The 16,698-nt window shown below is 36.3% G+C and overlaps 1 protein-coding gene across 4 annotated transcripts in view; it reads left to right on the top strand.

The window, feature by feature from the left end:
* CEP350 (centrosomal protein 350) overlaps window positions 1-16,698 on the top strand; it is a 150,115-nt gene that overhangs the window by 79,496 nt on the left and 53,921 nt on the right. For all 4 annotated transcript variants that reach the window (XM_019801310.2, XM_034666851.1, XM_019801309.2 and 1 more), the window contains 5 exons: window positions 1,772-1,941; window positions 6,348-6,544; window positions 7,145-7,329; window positions 7,844-7,931; window positions 15,484-15,630. In XM_019801310.2, the coding sequence (XP_019656869.1) occupies window positions 1,772-1,941; window positions 6,348-6,544; window positions 7,145-7,329; window positions 7,844-7,931; window positions 15,484-15,630 (787 nt within the window). The remainder of the gene's footprint in view (window positions 1-1,771; window positions 1,942-6,347; window positions 6,545-7,144; window positions 7,330-7,843; window positions 7,932-15,483; window positions 15,631-16,698) is intronic.

Here is a 16,698-nt window from a genome sequence, read left to right as displayed (position 1 = left end):
TGGACTTAGGTTTCATTTCTTTGGGGTATATACTTAGAAGAGGGATTGTTTGGTCATATAACAACTCTTTAATGTTTTGGAAAATTGCCATACTTTTCTAAAACAGCTGCTCCACTTCACATTCCCACTAAAATATAAATTTTTTTTACATCCTCACCAACATTTGTTATTATCTCTCTTTTCTATTATAGCCATCCTAGTGAGGACCATGCTATACTGCTATCCCCAGAACTTAGCAAAATACCTAGCACACAGTAGTCAGTCTACTACATGTTTACTGAGTGAATGATTGGCACATAACTGCTAAGTGGAATAATTGAGATTAATCTCATATCCTTCAGACTCCAAAGCACTTGCGGTCTCCTGCATTATATCTTTTACTTATAGCTATATTATATGGTTTGCACTTTCTAAAACATTTATTAAACCAGACAAATAATTGCATAGTATTCTGATAAATACTATTATAGAAACATACCACAAAAACAGTATAAACACAGATAGAGAAGTGACCAAACCTTCCTTGGGAGTGGGAGAAGGTATCCGCAAGCACTTTGCAGAAACGATACTTGAACTGAGTCTTGAATTAGGGAGGCAGAACAGTCTTAAATAGGCAGGCAGAGAAGGAAGGGCATTTCAGAAAAGGAGATAGCTTTTGGAGAGGATCTCAAAACATGGCTTGTGATTGGCTCTCTCTATGTATATTTAAATGAATGAAAAAACTAAGGAAAGCAAAGGGGGAGGAAGGAAAATGCTGACCTTATGCGTAACTAATGAATCACTGAGCACTACTGATATACTATATGTTGGCTAACTGAACATAAGAAAAAAATAAATAAAATTTTAAAAAAAAGAAAAAAAGGAAAACAAGTCCACTAAGCATTTGGAAATTTTTGAGGCTTAAAGTCAGGGGAGGGGCAGAAGTAGTTGATACAGATTTAAGGCTCCTTATCTAAATGATAAGTAGTTTAAATTATAGAGATGCATAAGATTGCCAAGGGACAGTATGTAGCATAAAAGAGAAAGAGACCAAAAACAAAACACTGGGAATCACCATCATTTTAAGGAAAGCCAGGAAAAGTCAAAGAATAGGAAAGAAACAGAAAAACTGGTTCGGGAGATAGAAAAGCAGGTGAAAGTAGAAATGGACCATAAGAAAGGAAAGTCTTTTACTTAACATGTAATTTTAATATAATTTCAAGCTTACAGAAATGTTGCAAGAATAATACAGAGTTCCTATTTTTTATCCACATTATACTAGCTAAAGCAAATGGAGCTTTTAAAGAAGTAGATATATATATATATATATATATATAATAACCATATAATGTTGCAGAAAAATTATCTATTGGATTTGGGAATTCAAGTTTTTAGGTAGAGGTTGAAAGAACAATTCCGTATAGTAGTTGGGATTGAAGCAGATTGTGATAAATTGTGATGTTGATGAAAAGTAAGGAAGTTGGAACAGCCAAATAGAAGCCCCTTTTCCTAGTAGATTGATTTTAAAATGAAAGGAAAAAGGGGAGTGATAGCCTGAGAATAGTGCTTGCTAACTATGACTATTTAAGAGTGAAACCTTCCTCTTTTCTACAACAGTTTCTTCTCAGATTTCTGTCTACTTAGCATTTTATGTTTTATGTTACTTGTTTCATCTTTCATATCTTGATTGTGAGGCACATTCCCCTTGCCAAATAAATTTACTTTGAATTTATGAACCTTATTTTATCACTTTTTTTTTTTTTTGGTTTGTTTCCATAATATCTATAAACAGAAGTAGTAGTGGTAGCAGCCGTCAAGAAAGCCCTTCAGTTCCATCTTCTAAGGAAAATGAGAGGAAACTTCATGGTGAAAAGATGGAGAGTTCTATTGATGAACAGGTTCAGACTGCTGTAGATGATTCTCTACGAAGTGACAGTGTACCATCTCTTCCTGATGAGAAAGGTAATGTTCCTTGCATGTTTATGTATAGTTATTTTGTCTAGGGAAGCTCCCAGAACCCTTGGAGATATTTGTGACTGAGGTATTTAATATAATTAGAACATGGTAGTGCGTGTGTGTGTGTGTGTGTGTATGTATCTGAATCTGATATTAAGTATATCCAGGTGAAACTATTTCAAAGCTACACAGTATCCCAATAACTCTTGCCAGTATTTTAAACATGATTGTGTGTCAAGATCCTAAAGGGAGGAAATACTAAACCTAGGAGAGCATGCATGTGAATGGAAAGTAGATATTTTAAAAAATTATTTTTATATTCTATCATTGATATATAACATAATCATAAAAAAGAATACATTAGAACTTTAAATTTTAAACAATATAAGGATACAATTTCTTATAAATAATGATAATGTTAGATACAGTAACTAAATTAAAACTCATTAGTTACCTCTTCCTAGATCATAAACAAAAGGTGTATCCCTGTCAGATCATGAGTAGTAGATAATATAATGAAAAAACAGAATTTGGGAGCAAATGACACCTTTAAGAATTTTTTTTAAATGACTGGCTCTTAAGCAGTATATTTGATTGATGGCTTATAACTGTAGTCTTCAGAGCAGAATGGGCAAGACAGTCTTTAGAGTGCAAGAAGATGTTTAAATAATGATTTTTCTTATCCTTTAAATTTTTTTGGTAAATTTTATAATGGATGTAATTTATGGGTATGGCAGTCTATAGTTAATTAATAATTAACAATTAATACAGATCTTGTTACCCAGAAATAATTAATTAATGCAATCTAGCTAATGAATATAGATCTTGTTATGCAGAAGTGGAGTGTTGCTATAACAAATACCAAATATGTGGAAGTGGCTTTGGAAATTGAAGGAATTGTTAAACAAAAGGAACCAGAACTTGAAGATTTGGAAAATTCTCAGGCTCTCCCTGCTGTGAAAAATGAAAAAGCATGTTCTGTACAGCACACCAAGGATGTGACTGGACAATCACTCCATTAAAAGATTATCCAAGTTTGGACGAAAGAACACAGAGATGGGATGAAATACAGGAAGGCTTTCAGACTTCTGGGATTCCACCAGATGAGACAGTACAGCTAGGCTGTGAACATGCCTTATCCTTCAAAAAAAGGGAAAAATGACCCTGAGGGTGATTCAGAGATCAGCAGGGCAGCCACTGCCACCATAGGCCCAGGCATACAGACCCAGATGGCAAGGCTGTCCCCTCATTGATTTCAGAGCATGGGGCCACCTCCTTGTTTTCAGTTGTCCAGGTTGCCCTCACTCATGGCCTCAGGAGCAAAGCACTGCCAGTGACTGAGAGGATGCTGCTGCCATACAGGGCTGATAAGCAAGGCCACCCCAGTGGGCCTGAGGGTAGAGCATCCTGCCAAAGAGTATCCTTTGTCAGCATTTAGAGCTAATGGAATTTGCCCTGCTAGGTCTTGGACTAGCTTGAGACCCATCACCCCTTCTTTCTGATGTCTGTCTTTTGGAATGCGATTGCCTATTTTATGTCTGTCCCACCATTGTATTTTGGAAGCACGTATCTGGTCTTGTTTCACAGGTTTGCAACTAAAAAGGAATTTCGCCTCAGGATGAATCACACCTTGAGTCTCACTGATACCTGATTTAGATGATATTTAGATGAGACTTTAGACTTCTAGTTGGTGCTGGAATGGATTAAGGCTTTTGGGACTCTTAGGATGAGGTGAATGTATTTTGTGGGCAAGAAGGAATTAATTTTGGGGAACGAGAGGGTGGAATGTTATGGATTGATTTGTATACCCTCAAAATTCATACAGTGAAGTTCTAACTTCCAGTGTGACTGTATTTGGACATACGGCCTTTAAGGAGGTAACTAAGGTTAAATGAGGTCAGAAGGGTGAGCCTCTAATACCTAGGACCTGTGTCCTTGTATGAAGAGGAAAAGACCCCAGCAGTGCACATGCACAGAGAAAAGGTCTGGTGAGGACACAGAACGCACCAGCCTACAAGCCAAGGAGAGCAGTCTCACCAGAAACCAACCCTTGAGCACCTTGTGAATGAGCACCTTGATCTTGGATTCAACCCTCCAGAACTATGAGGAAATAAATTTCTGTCAAGTCAGCAGCTTGTGGTGTTCTATTATGGTAGCCCAAGCAGACTAATACAGTGGTATTAAATATCAAGAGGCATGCTCATATTTTTATGCTGATCGATGTATGTTTTTCACAATGTTTTCAAAAATGTTATGGATTGCTGGATTAAAAACTAGCAAAATTCACATTCTAGGATCAGACTTCATAATGACAACTTCCACATAATGAGAGAAATAAAGGATATAGGGAAACAAAGAAATTATCTGTTAATTTTCTCCTACAGGATAAATTTAATCCCTGAAAAATTTTATAATAATAATACTGCTTGTAGTTAAAACAATGAAGATAAATTTATTTTTGAAAGTGTTCTTGAGTCTCAGGAGTAGATAGTAACCATCCATGACTTGTTTAAAACATGTTGTTTTCAAGTGTTCGCCATGATGCCTGGCTCCAATAACTGCAAATTTATCATTGTCAAGTGACTAATCTGAAATGTCACAAACCATGACTTTTTGATATATTTAACTTCTTTAAACAATATAAAATTAAATTACTTGGACTTCTACTTTTGGCCACAATATAGGCACAGGACCAGATTTACCCTCCCTCCTAAAACAAATATCAGACAAAATATATGAAATAACTATTTTTAAGACACTGAGCATCAGGCAGTGAAGGCTGTTGATTCATGAGAGATGAGAAGCAGATGAGGTGAGCACTTTGACTGGTCCTGCTTACTGCCCGAAGGGAGTCTCCAGACACGTGGCACGGAGCCCAGTGGTCTTCCCGAGTGGAAGGAGTGGAGTTAGGAGTCTGGAAAGACTAAGGCAACTAAAATTCACAGGACGACCAAGATCCAAAGAAACTACACCACTTTAAAAACCTGTATGTAGAAGAAAAGAGGAGAAAATCCAGTTCGCTTTTTGTTTAGTGGTGACTTCTTAGATATAGCACCAGAAGTACTATCTATGAAAGAAAAAATTGATAAGTTATGCTTTATTAAAATTAAAAAACTGCTCTGTGAAAAACACCTTTAAGAGAATTGAAAAGAGAAGCCACAGACTGTTAGAAAATTTGGAAATCACATATTGTATAAAGGACTTACATACAGAATTATATAAAGGACTCTTAAGACTCAACAACAAGAAATCAACAACCCTATTAAAAAATGTGCATAAGATCTGAACAGACACTTCACTGAAGAAACTATACAAATGGCAAGTAGACTTAGGAAGGGTGTTCAGTATCACGTGTTGTTAGGGAAATGAAAATTAAAATCACAAGGAGATACTACAACATGCCTGTTAGAATGGCTGAAATCCAAAAAGCTGACAACAAAGTGGTGGTGGCAAGGATGCAAAGCAGCAGGAACTTGAATTCATTGCTGATGAGAATGCAAAATGGCAGCTACTTTCTTAGACATTTTCACAGTATCTTACAATGATGCAGCAATCACATGCCTAGGCAAATGAATTGAAAACTTAGGTCCTCACAAAAGCCTATACACTAATGTTCATAGCACCATTTTTCATAATTGCTAACAACTGGAAGCCACCAAATGTCTTATGAAGAGAATGGATAAGCAAACTGGTAAATCTGTACAGTGGAATACTGTTCAGCAGTTAAAAGGAACAGGCTATTGATTCGTGCAACATAATGGATGAATTTTAAGTGAATTTTACTAATAACCAGTGCCCATAATTGTGGTTTCTAAATATTCTCCAATGAAAGAAATTAGAGCTCTCTGGAGAAATGACTGCTTCTAGGACTGGGCAGGGGGAATACAAAATGAACCTGGAGCATCTTGTAGTACTAGAAAGTAAGGCTGTCTAAATAAAAGGATCGGAGGTGAGGAGTGCATGTCAAAGGCACACAAGAACCAACCTAAAAGAGCCCTTGTGTTTTAAATTACCATGGGATTAATGAGTTCTAAAAAATTTTTGATTTGCATTTCTTTCTGATAATGTTAAACTTTTTTTTTTTTTTACTTTATTTTGGCCATTTATGTTTTCTTTGTGAAGCATTTGATCATGACTGTTTCTGATTTTTCTATAGGATTATTAGTAATTTTCTACTAATTGGTTTGTAAGAGCTCTTTATATATAAAGTACATTACACTTTTACCATATTTCTTGTACTAGTATTTTAAGATAGTTTGGTGAATTTTTATATTCCATGCCTATTAATTGTTAGTGATCAGTTCTATGAATTTATGTTAGGTTGTCCTGTAAAGAGGCAGCAAGGGCCACTAATCGAATACTTACTGAAAACTGTTCTAATGATAAAATCTACTTGTTCCAAATTCTTTTAGATTCCACTTCTATTGCAACAGAATATTCCCTGAAATTTGATGAATCTATGACAGAAGATGAAATAGAAGAAAAATCATTTCGATCTTTACTACCTTCTGAGAGTCATCGCAGATTTAACATGGAAAAGAAGAGAGGCCATCACGATGACTCTGATGATGAAACCTCTCCAGAAAAGACGACACTGTCTTCTGCCAAGGTGTGCTTCAGTTTACCTGTGGAGATTACTTCATAAATAGTTGTGGATGTGTTCTCTCAAAGATGTTACCACATGTTTTCTACTTGAACTCAGGTGTCATCTACCAGAATGATTTTCCTAAGATAGCAATTTTATATTATATTTTTGCTATAGAATCTGGCTTCGTTTTCCTTACAAAGTAGAACACAGACTTACTCCTTGGAGTAATTCAGAAGGCCTTTGAGGATTGGAGCCAGTGTTAATGTCTCTAGTGTTTCATTTGTTTCTCTCTTACAACACTTTATTCCATTTTAAAAGTTTATAGCATCTTGCTAAATTGTTAGCCTTTTGGACAACAGGAACAATTCTTACCGAGCTTTATACCCCTGGGACAGTACCTGGCTTATGTAGTTGTTTGTTCAAATTTCATTGGATGAGTAAATTAGCTGATGAATGTTACTCCCTCTCATGTGCCTTTTTTAAAGAGTGTTCTCTGACATGGTCAGCAGCCTTTTTATATACATAGCTTATTTTTGTAAGTGCATGCCTCTTTTAACAAAATGTTAATTGAGTTCCAAAGGCTTAGATAATGATAAACTTGAAATAAAATCTCCACTTTAGGAGCTGAGCATGCCATTCTCAGGAGGACAAGATAGTTTTTCTAAATTTACTATGGAGATGGTTCGACAGTATATGAAAGAAGAGGAAATGAGGGCGGCTCACCAGTCTTCACTCTTGCGTCTCCGTGAGAAAGCCTTGAAGGAGAAAACTAAGGCTGAATTAGCCTGGCTAGAACATCAAAAAAAGTAAGTTTTTTCAGTGAACATAGTTTTGGCTTTCCAGTTTCTTCTTTTATTGAAAGGAAATGCTTTGTTTTTAAAGATGTTTTTGTTTCCTCATTTAATTTGATTTGACCAACCCAGTTTCTCAACCTAGAAATATGGCAGTCGTCTTTGAATCCTGTTGCTGTCAAAACCTCCTACTCATAACATTTTCTTTGCATTTCTCTTTTATCACCTGATTCTCATATTGTTATTTAATATTTAATTCCTTTACTGTGTTGTAAATTTCTCAAAGCAATTTTATCTTTATTCTTTCACTGTGTTGTAAATTTCTCAAAGCAATTTTATCTTTAAAGGACACAGTCTAGGGTTTGCATATATTGTATGTGCAATAAAATATTTGGTGGGGTAGGCTTTGCTGCATGTTTTCCATGTTTGAAAATGTTAAATTGTTTTAGAGACTTTTTAGTGGTTGATAATTCTTGACATTATAATAGAAATTTAATCTACTCTTTATCTCAATGTGAAATATTTGCAGACATCTACGAGACAAAGGAGAAGATGATAAAATGCCCCCACTTCGGAAGAAACAACGTGGTTTGCTTTTAAGGTTGCAGCAAGAGAAGGTATGTTAGAAAAAAACACTCTTGGGGCGGCTGGGTAGCGCAGTCGTTAAGCGTCTGCCTTCGGCTCAGGGTGTGATCCCGGCATTCTGGGATCGAGTCCCACATCGGGCCTCCACTGGGAGCCTGCTTCTTCCTCTCCCACTCCCCTGCTGTGTTCCCTCTCTCGCTGGCTGTCTCTCTGTCACATAAATAAATAAAATCTTTAAAAAAAAAAAAAAAACACTCTTTAAGAGAATTTCTCCTAAGGCAAGTTAGACAGTGGAATGTATCATTTTGCCTGATCTCTCTTTCTTTTTTTGTGTTTTCACCTTAAATGAGATTTAGTTGGTATTTATCACTGTCTTTGGCTATTCTGCTATAATTACAGAAATTGCTTGGTAGTCTGCTGTATTTCTAATTTTATGTCACTGCCAACTTAGTACAATATAGAGTCAAACCTGCCTTCCTTTGTTAATAAATAAAATAGTATTTAAAATGCATATTTTAAAAATTAAGGTATTTGTAAAAGAGTCTATTTGGATTAATTTTTTAGTCACCATTTTCCTGAATAGACTTTCAGGGCATAGTTGTTATAAATTAACTAATACTTTGGCTCAGTGAACTCAGAAATGCCTTGAATTGGAATCCTGGAGAGGTAACGTGGTATAGTGGTTATGAATTCAAGCTCCAGAGTCAAATTGCCTGGGTTAAAATTCCAGATCTACCAATTATTAGTTTCATAACCTTGGACAAGTTACCTGACTTCTCTGTGCCTCAGTTTCCTTATCTCTCAACCTAGCATAATAATGATAACATACTTTGTAGGGTCGTTGGGAGGAATAAATGAGTTGATACATATAATAAATTTACAGTAGATCTTGGCATGGTGGTAAATGCTCAATGAATGTTAGCTGTTATCTGAATTCCAGCGTTGTCACTTGCAGCTGTGTAATAATGGTCACGTTTAAGTAACTCTCTGAGACTTAGTTTCCTCATCTGTAGGAGTAAGATGGTGGTTGTAAGGATTAAAATGAGGTAACATGTGTAAAATGTGTTTCACAGTGCCTGGTAAGTATTCAGTGGATTCTAGTTTTCTTTTCCCTTATTGACCTGTTGCAAGGTACCGGCTCCTGTTTGGATGATCTATGTGAACATAATCATTTAAGTTATAGATTGGATTATTGCTTAACTATTTTTTGGGTTTTTTTGTTTGTTTGTTTTAAGTTCATCCCAAGGAAACATCACTGATTGTATGAACTTTAAAAAATTTTGGAATTTTGGAGGCACCTGGGTGGCTTAGTTGGTTAAACATCTTACTCTTGATTTCGGATCAGGCCATGATCTCAGGGATGTGAGATCAAGCCCCGCATCGGGCTTCATGCGCAGTGAGGAATCTGCTTGCGATTCTCTCCCTCGCCCTTTGCCCCTCCACCTCCTCCGTCACTCTCTCAAATAAATAAATCTTTAAAAAAATAAATAAAATAAAAATTTGTAATTTTTTAAAGATGTTACATCTTTTTAATTCAGAAAAATTGGTTTCAAAATAACTTAAAATGTTCTGTTAAAATAAGTAAATAACTTTCTACACTACAATAGCTTTCTGTTTGTAAACTAGAATAAAAGCTGGATTTACCAATATTTTCTCTCATTCTGTGTGATTGTGTTTTCACTAATTTATTTATTTATTTATTTATTTATTTATTTATTTATTTAAAGAGAGAGCGAACAGAGAGGGGCCAGCGGTGGGGGGTGGATACAGAATCTTAGACAGGCTCCACGCCCAGCATGGAGTCCTAATATGGGGCTCGATCTCATGACCCTGATATCATGACCTGAGCCAAAATCAAGAGTCCCACGCTTAACCAACTGAGCCACCCAGGCGCCCCATGTTTTCACTTTCTTAATACTGTGCTTTGAAGCACAAACCTTTGGATTTTGTTGAATCTAATATTTTACTGCATGACTGCTGATAGCACATTCAGTTTTTGTTATTTTGAAAATTTGTTTCACCTTCATTCTTGAAAGATATTTTTAGTAGGCATAGAATTATTTTCTTTCAGCATTTTTAAAGATATTTTCCATTGTGTACTAGTTTCCGTTGTTTTTATGGAGAGGTCAGTTGTCTTCATGTTTTTTTGAAGGGTGCTTTTAAGATTTTTAAAAATTTGTCTTAGATTTTTTTCAGATGTGCTTAGGTGTGATTTCTCTTCATACTGTTAAGATTTGCTGAGCTTCTTGAAATTTGTTGTTTGTTGTATTTCAGTTTTTGAAAATTATCTCTTCATATGTTGCTTCTACCCCACTGTCTCTCTGCTTTTCTTCAGAGACTCCAATTAGAAATATGTTAGACCCTCTGACCATTTACCACATCTCTCTTCTGCTCTGTTTTGGTTTTATATCACTCTTTTAGAAACAATAACAAAAAACCCCCACTATGCTTCGATTTGGAAAATTTCTATTGATCTGTCTTCAGATTCATTAGTTGTATGTTCTGCACTGTCATGTGTCTTGTTAGTCATCCAATGAGTTCTTAATGTAATTTTTTTTGTTCTATAATATCTATTTTCTTCTTTTTTTAGATTTTTTTAAAGATTTTATTTAATTTTTAAAGAGAGAGTGAGGGGAAGAGCAGAAGGAGAGGGAGAGAGAGAGAATCTCAAGCAGACTGCACTGAGCATGGAGCCCAGCACAGAGCTCAGTCTCAGGACCTGATCATAACCTGAGCTGAAACCAAGAGTCAGATAGTTAACTGACTGAGCCGCCTAGGCACTCCATCTTTTTTATAGATTTTAATTCTTTGTTTACCTTTCCATCAATTTTTCCCATATTTTTTTAACACATTTTTCATAGTCATTTTAGCTTTCTTGTTTGCTAACTAGATATTTGGTTATCTGTGTGTCTGCTACTATTCTCTCTTTATATTTTCTATTATCAAATGATTCTTTTTCTTTGCATGTCTATTGTTTTTTTCTTCATTTTTTTACATTTAAATTCTATTTAGTAACATACAGTGCAATATTGGTTTCAGGAGTACAGTGATTCAGCACTTACATATAACACCCAGTGCTCAACACAAGTGCCCTCCTTCATACCTGTCACCCATCTAGCCCACCCTCACCCACCTCCCTCTATCAGCCCTCAGTTTGCCCTCTATTATTAAGAATCTGTTAGAGTAATTTTTTATTAGATGCTGAATACTGTATAAATAACTGCAGGGGCGCCTGGGTGGCACAGCGGTTGGGTGTCTGCCTTCGGCTCAAGGCCTGATCCCGGCGTTGTGAGATCGAGCCCCACATCAGGCTCCTCCGCTATGAGCCTGCTTCTTCCTCTCCCACTGCCCCCTGCTTGTGTTCCCTCTCTCGCTGGCTGTCTCTATCTCTGTCAAATAAATAAATAAAATCTTTAAAAAAAAAAAAACAACTGCAAAGGCTCCAGATGATGTTATCTCCCCCCGAGAGACTTATTTTTTCCTCTGCTGTGCTGTTAGAGCGCTCAGCAATTCACTTAAATCCATTCAGGGACTAAGCTGGGTTAGTGTTGGGTTGCAGAGTCGGTAGGCCTCAGTCTGCTTCTGCTTTGCATTGACCCTAGGTTGTAACCTTCCGGGGATTTCAGTTGAAAGCCAGGTAAACCAGCACAAAAGATTGTGGGGATTTCTACTTTGCTGCTGAGAGGTTTCCGGTATGTAGCTCCTTAGCCTTCTGTCTGTGCTGCTTAAGAATAGGCAAATGGTTTGAGGGGGTGACTGAGTTGGAAGCCTCTTAAGTCTCCAGTTTTATCACCTGAGGTCTGTGTACCTGTGGGAATGGTGACTGATGTAACCACTTTGGAGCACTTTGACTATATCTGGTTATATTGACAACGCATCGAATCTGTGACTCAGTTCTGTGTCTTCGTATACATAATGGAGAAGTTTTCACACATGTACAGGGGAAAATGGAAACAGCTTAATTCTTTCATTAAGAGAATAGATGAAACAAAGCATATTCCTCCAAGAAAGTACAGTATTGGAGGAAATGAATGCATTATTTATCAGCACTGTTCAATAGAGATTTCTGAAATTATTATTAATGTTCTATATTTGTGCTGTCCAATATAGTAGCTACTAGTCGTGTATAGTGTTTAATATTTAAAACGTGGCTAGTGCAACTGAGAAACTGAAATTTTAACTTTATTTACTTTTAATTTAAATAACTACATAGAGCTGTGGCTACCATATTGAATAGTAACAGCAGTAGCTCTTAACCAAAAATCATAATGCTGGTTTTTGTAGAAAAGCAAGATGCAAAAGAGTATGTACAGTATGATACCATTCTTGTAAGTTTTTTAAAGATTTATTTCTTTATTTTAGAGTGGGAGAGGAAGAGAGAACATGTGAATGGGGGGGTGGGGGTGAAGAAAGAGAGAGAGAATCCTCAAGGAGACTCTCTCCTGGGCACAGAGTCTGATGTGGGGCTCTATCCCAGGACCCTGAGATCATGACCTGAGCCAAAATCAAGAGTTGGCCGCCCAACCGACTGAGCCACCTAGGCACCCCTCTGTAGTACTTTAGAATATTTTTTAAATAACCGTGCAAAAAATACTCTGATCTAACTGTCTATCCCTGGAAAGTTGCCGTACAGAAATAAAGCACCAGCATGGAAGGATATATGTACTAAGATATTTACTACAGTTGTATCGTAAGACTTATTTTGACTCATAGTGAGATTGTATAACCACTTTGGCCACATATCTTTGCACAGCTGTATCCAAAACAAGAGAGAACGTATTTTCCTATGTCTTATTCCTTTTTTTGTTTTTTGAGATAAAATTCACATTAAATAACCATCTTAAAGTATAATCCACTTACACCATTAGCCATTTTAAAGTAAACAGTTTTTACAACATTATCGCTTATTCTGAAAAGAAAATCAAACCTCTTCCCTCAAGAATCCCCTTGAAACAGTTTATTTTCTAGGCTTGGTTTGGATGAATTTATAAATTAATTGGTTTAGAAACTCAGGCCTAAGCTAAGAGCAGTTTTTCAAAAAGTGCTCTGTGTAACTCTGGGGTCCCTGATACCCTATCATGGGTCACGGAGGTCAAAACTGTTTTCCTAATAGTGGGATACAAATTTGCCCTTTTCATGGTTTGACATTTGTACTAAGTTGTACAAAAACAATGGTGGGTAAAACTGCCAGTGCCTTAGCACAAATCAGGGCAGCAGCCCCAAACTGTACTAGTAATCATCATATTTTTCAATACCACATGCAGCTGCACAAACAAAAAATGCTAGTTTAACTGAAGAATGTCTTGATTAAGTAGTAAAAATTATTAATTTTGCTGAGTGTTGACCTTTGAGTACTTTCATTGTTGTACTCTGTGTGACAAGAATAGGAAGCCCACAAGTAAGCACTTTTGCCAGATACCAGAAGATAGTAATTAACTCAAGGAAAGGTATTTGTGCAGTTGTTTGAGTTGCAAGCCGAACTAGCCATTTTCTTTCATGGAATACCATTTTTCCGTGAAAGAATTATTCAGAGACAAACTTTTTATTCAGATTTGGATATTTGACAGTCATTTTCTCAAAAATGAACAAAGTGTGCCTGTTACTTTAGAAAACAGCTGAAACAGTATTTGTTGCCGATGACAAAATTCAGACTTTCAAGTCAGAATTTTGGAAAATTTCTGTCCACCACCTCATACTAAAGAACCTTTCTTTTGAGATATGTGGTGATGTGAAAGAATGTGATTTTTTTTATGCTGTATAATGAAACATGTCAACATTTGGGAGCTCTGCATAACTCAGTGAACCAACAATTTCCAAGTGACCAATGCATAATGTTTAAAAAAATCAAGCCTGACAATAAAGAGATCTGCAAAAATCTAAATACTAATTTTTTTTTTGTTTTGGAAGATAACAGTTATTTTCTTTAAAATGAATACAGTGCCATTGTATACTCATGAGAGAGGAAGAGTGAACAAAGGCAAGTAGTGTCTAAGTATTATGAAGATGGTTTGACTCTGAGAGTCCCCTGAAAGGACCATGGGAATCCTCTAGGGTCCATGGACCACACTTCAGGAACTACTGCTCTAAAGAAACTCATCCATGTGCCAAAGACAAAAACTATAAGGTTGTTCATTGTAGCATTGTTTGCAATAGGGGTAATGGATACCTGAAATATTATATGCCTCCAGTGTTATGCATCATTTAGGTGTAAGTCAACACAGAGAGGTATCAAAAGCAATGTCCAGTAAATATGGCAAGGGTGAAAATATATGCGTGTGATATTATTTATAAAACACTTAAAAACATAAAAACCAAACAGTGTATGTTTTTTGTAGGTAAGTACAAAAATCTGTAGAAGAATTTTAAAAGAAATATGCTGGAAGGATGTATACCATGGTAGTGATTACCTCTAAGGATATGGGATTGCATACTGGTTTTATCTGTAATGTTTTATTTCCTCACAAAATAAAGACTAAGATAAAATATGACAGAATATTAACAATTGTTAGTATGAGATTTTAGAAATTTGATATTTTTGTGCACTTCTCTGCATGTTCAGATAGTTTACAAAAATCAAACGTGACTAAAGAAATCATAAGTCGCTAATTATTACTGTTTTTAGTAGGCTTACATTATTGACAGGAACACAGACTAAAACAAATTTATGGGGAAAAAAAGGACAGTCTCTTTAATTGTAACAATTATTAACAGTAAAGTGTATCATCTTTGCCCATTTAATTAGTAGCAGAAAACTTAGCAATACGCTGTGTGGAGAGAGTTTGGTGCAGTATAGTCTTAAATATTTCTGGTGGAAGCCTTTTTTTTTTTTTTTTTTTTAAGATTTTATTTATTTATTTGACACAGAGAGAGAGAAAGTCAGCGAGAGAGGGAACACAGGCAGCGGGAGTGGGAAAGGAAGAAGCAGGCTCCTAATGGAGCAGGGAGCCCCATGCGGCTTTCGATCCCGGAACCCCGGGATCACGCCCTGAGCCGAAGGCAGACACTTAAAGACTGAGCCACCCAGGCGCCCTGAGACCATTCTCTTTTGAAAGCAATCTTTAAATGATTTTACGGGCCATAAGAGGATTTTTCGTCTTTAATTTGTTATATGTTTTGGAATCTCTCCTAAAGAACAAATCCATAGTATGAAACAGTTATAGGCATTAAAGCATTATTTGGAATGGTGGAAAATTATAAAGGGCCTAAGATTCTAGCAGCATAATGGTTACATTAACTACTTCAGTTGTTATGTAGCTATTAAAAAAGTAGTGTAAAGACCAAGTAGCACTATGGAAAAATGTGAAGGGTATCTTAAGTTTAAAAAGGGGATAGAAAATTATCAGTCTGTTGTAATTATAATTATTTAAATTAAGGGATCATGTTAAATTATTTTAGCATGATGGGGTTGTGAGACTCTTTTTTCCTCCTTCACTACTTCAAAATTTTTCAATATTATTACTTTTTCTTGAATACTATATGCTTTTGTTTTTGATATATGTGATGATGGGGCTTTCCTTAAATAAATACTACTTTGGACTTGTATCCTCCAAATCTCAGTCACTCTTCTAATTCTTTAAACCTTAGGCAGAAATTAAACGTCTTCAAGAAGCCAATAAGGCAGCTCGGAAGGAAAGACAACTGATTCTGAAACAGCAGGAGGAGATAGAAAGGATCCGACAGACCACCATAAAGTTACAGGAGAAGTTAAAGTCGGCAGGGGAGAACAAACTGGTAAATTACACAAAATTACTGTTTATTTTCTGCCTCATGTTGCTTGCTAATACCTAATCCTGCCTCCCTTTATAAATAGAAAGTACTTTGCGCAAGTTATTTTGAGACTACATAAATTTCTTTCTTTTTTTTTTTTTAAGATTTTATTTATTTATTCGACAGAGATAGAGACAGCCAGCGAGAGAGGGAACACAAGCAGGGGGAGTGGGAGAGGAAGAAGCAGGCTTCCAGTGGAGGAGCGTGATGTGGGGCTCGATCCCATAACGCAGGGATCACGCCCTGAGCTGAAGGGAGACGCTTAACGACTGCGCTACCCAGGCGCCCCGAGACTACATAAATTTCTGTTCTTCATTAAACTTATTCTTTCATTTATGTTAGTGTGGACTTACAGATTCCTATTTTATTCAGTGTTAAATCTGCTATTGTCATTTGTTTTGATGCTTGCTTTGTCCCAAGTCAGACCATTAGGCCTTTTCAAGTTTCTGTGTGCTTTTGACATGTCCCCGTCAGTCTTTGAGCACTTCCATGTTTTCTGCAACAAGTTGTCTCGGGGTCATCTTGTACCTTCCTGCCCCAGACTTGGAATCAACCTTTTCTCCAAGGAGAGTTACTCAGAAACCAAGATCTGGTGCTAAGTGTGTTCATTACTCTTCAGGTTTTGGTCCTCCTAAAAGCAACAAATCTAGACAATATATAATCAAAAATACATTTTACATATATGTTTATTTCTATATGTACATATACACAGTATTTAGGTATTATGAGTTCATACTGATCCTTCCAGTTCCAATCCAGCACCATAAATTTCCATTCTAGTTTTCTGGTTTTTTTTTTTATAAAGTTCGGTTAGCCAACATAGCCATCATTAGTTTTCGTTGTAGTGTTCAATGATTTATTAGTTGTGTGTAACACCCAGTGCTCACCAGATTACATGCCCTCCTTAAGGCCCATCACATAGTTACCCCATCCCCCCAACCCCCTAGGTTTCTCTCTGTTGAAACTTTCTTCTCTGATAGACAACTGGTTAACATTTTCCTTAATACAGATCATGATTTGATCATTCTTCTG

This window comes from Ailuropoda melanoleuca, chromosome 8 (assembly GCF_002007445.2).
Source record: "Ailuropoda melanoleuca isolate Jingjing chromosome 8, ASM200744v2, whole genome shotgun sequence".
NCBI lineage: Eukaryota > Metazoa > Chordata > Mammalia > Carnivora > Ursidae > Ailuropoda > Ailuropoda melanoleuca.
This window is presented reverse-complemented; position numbering and strand designations above follow the sequence as displayed.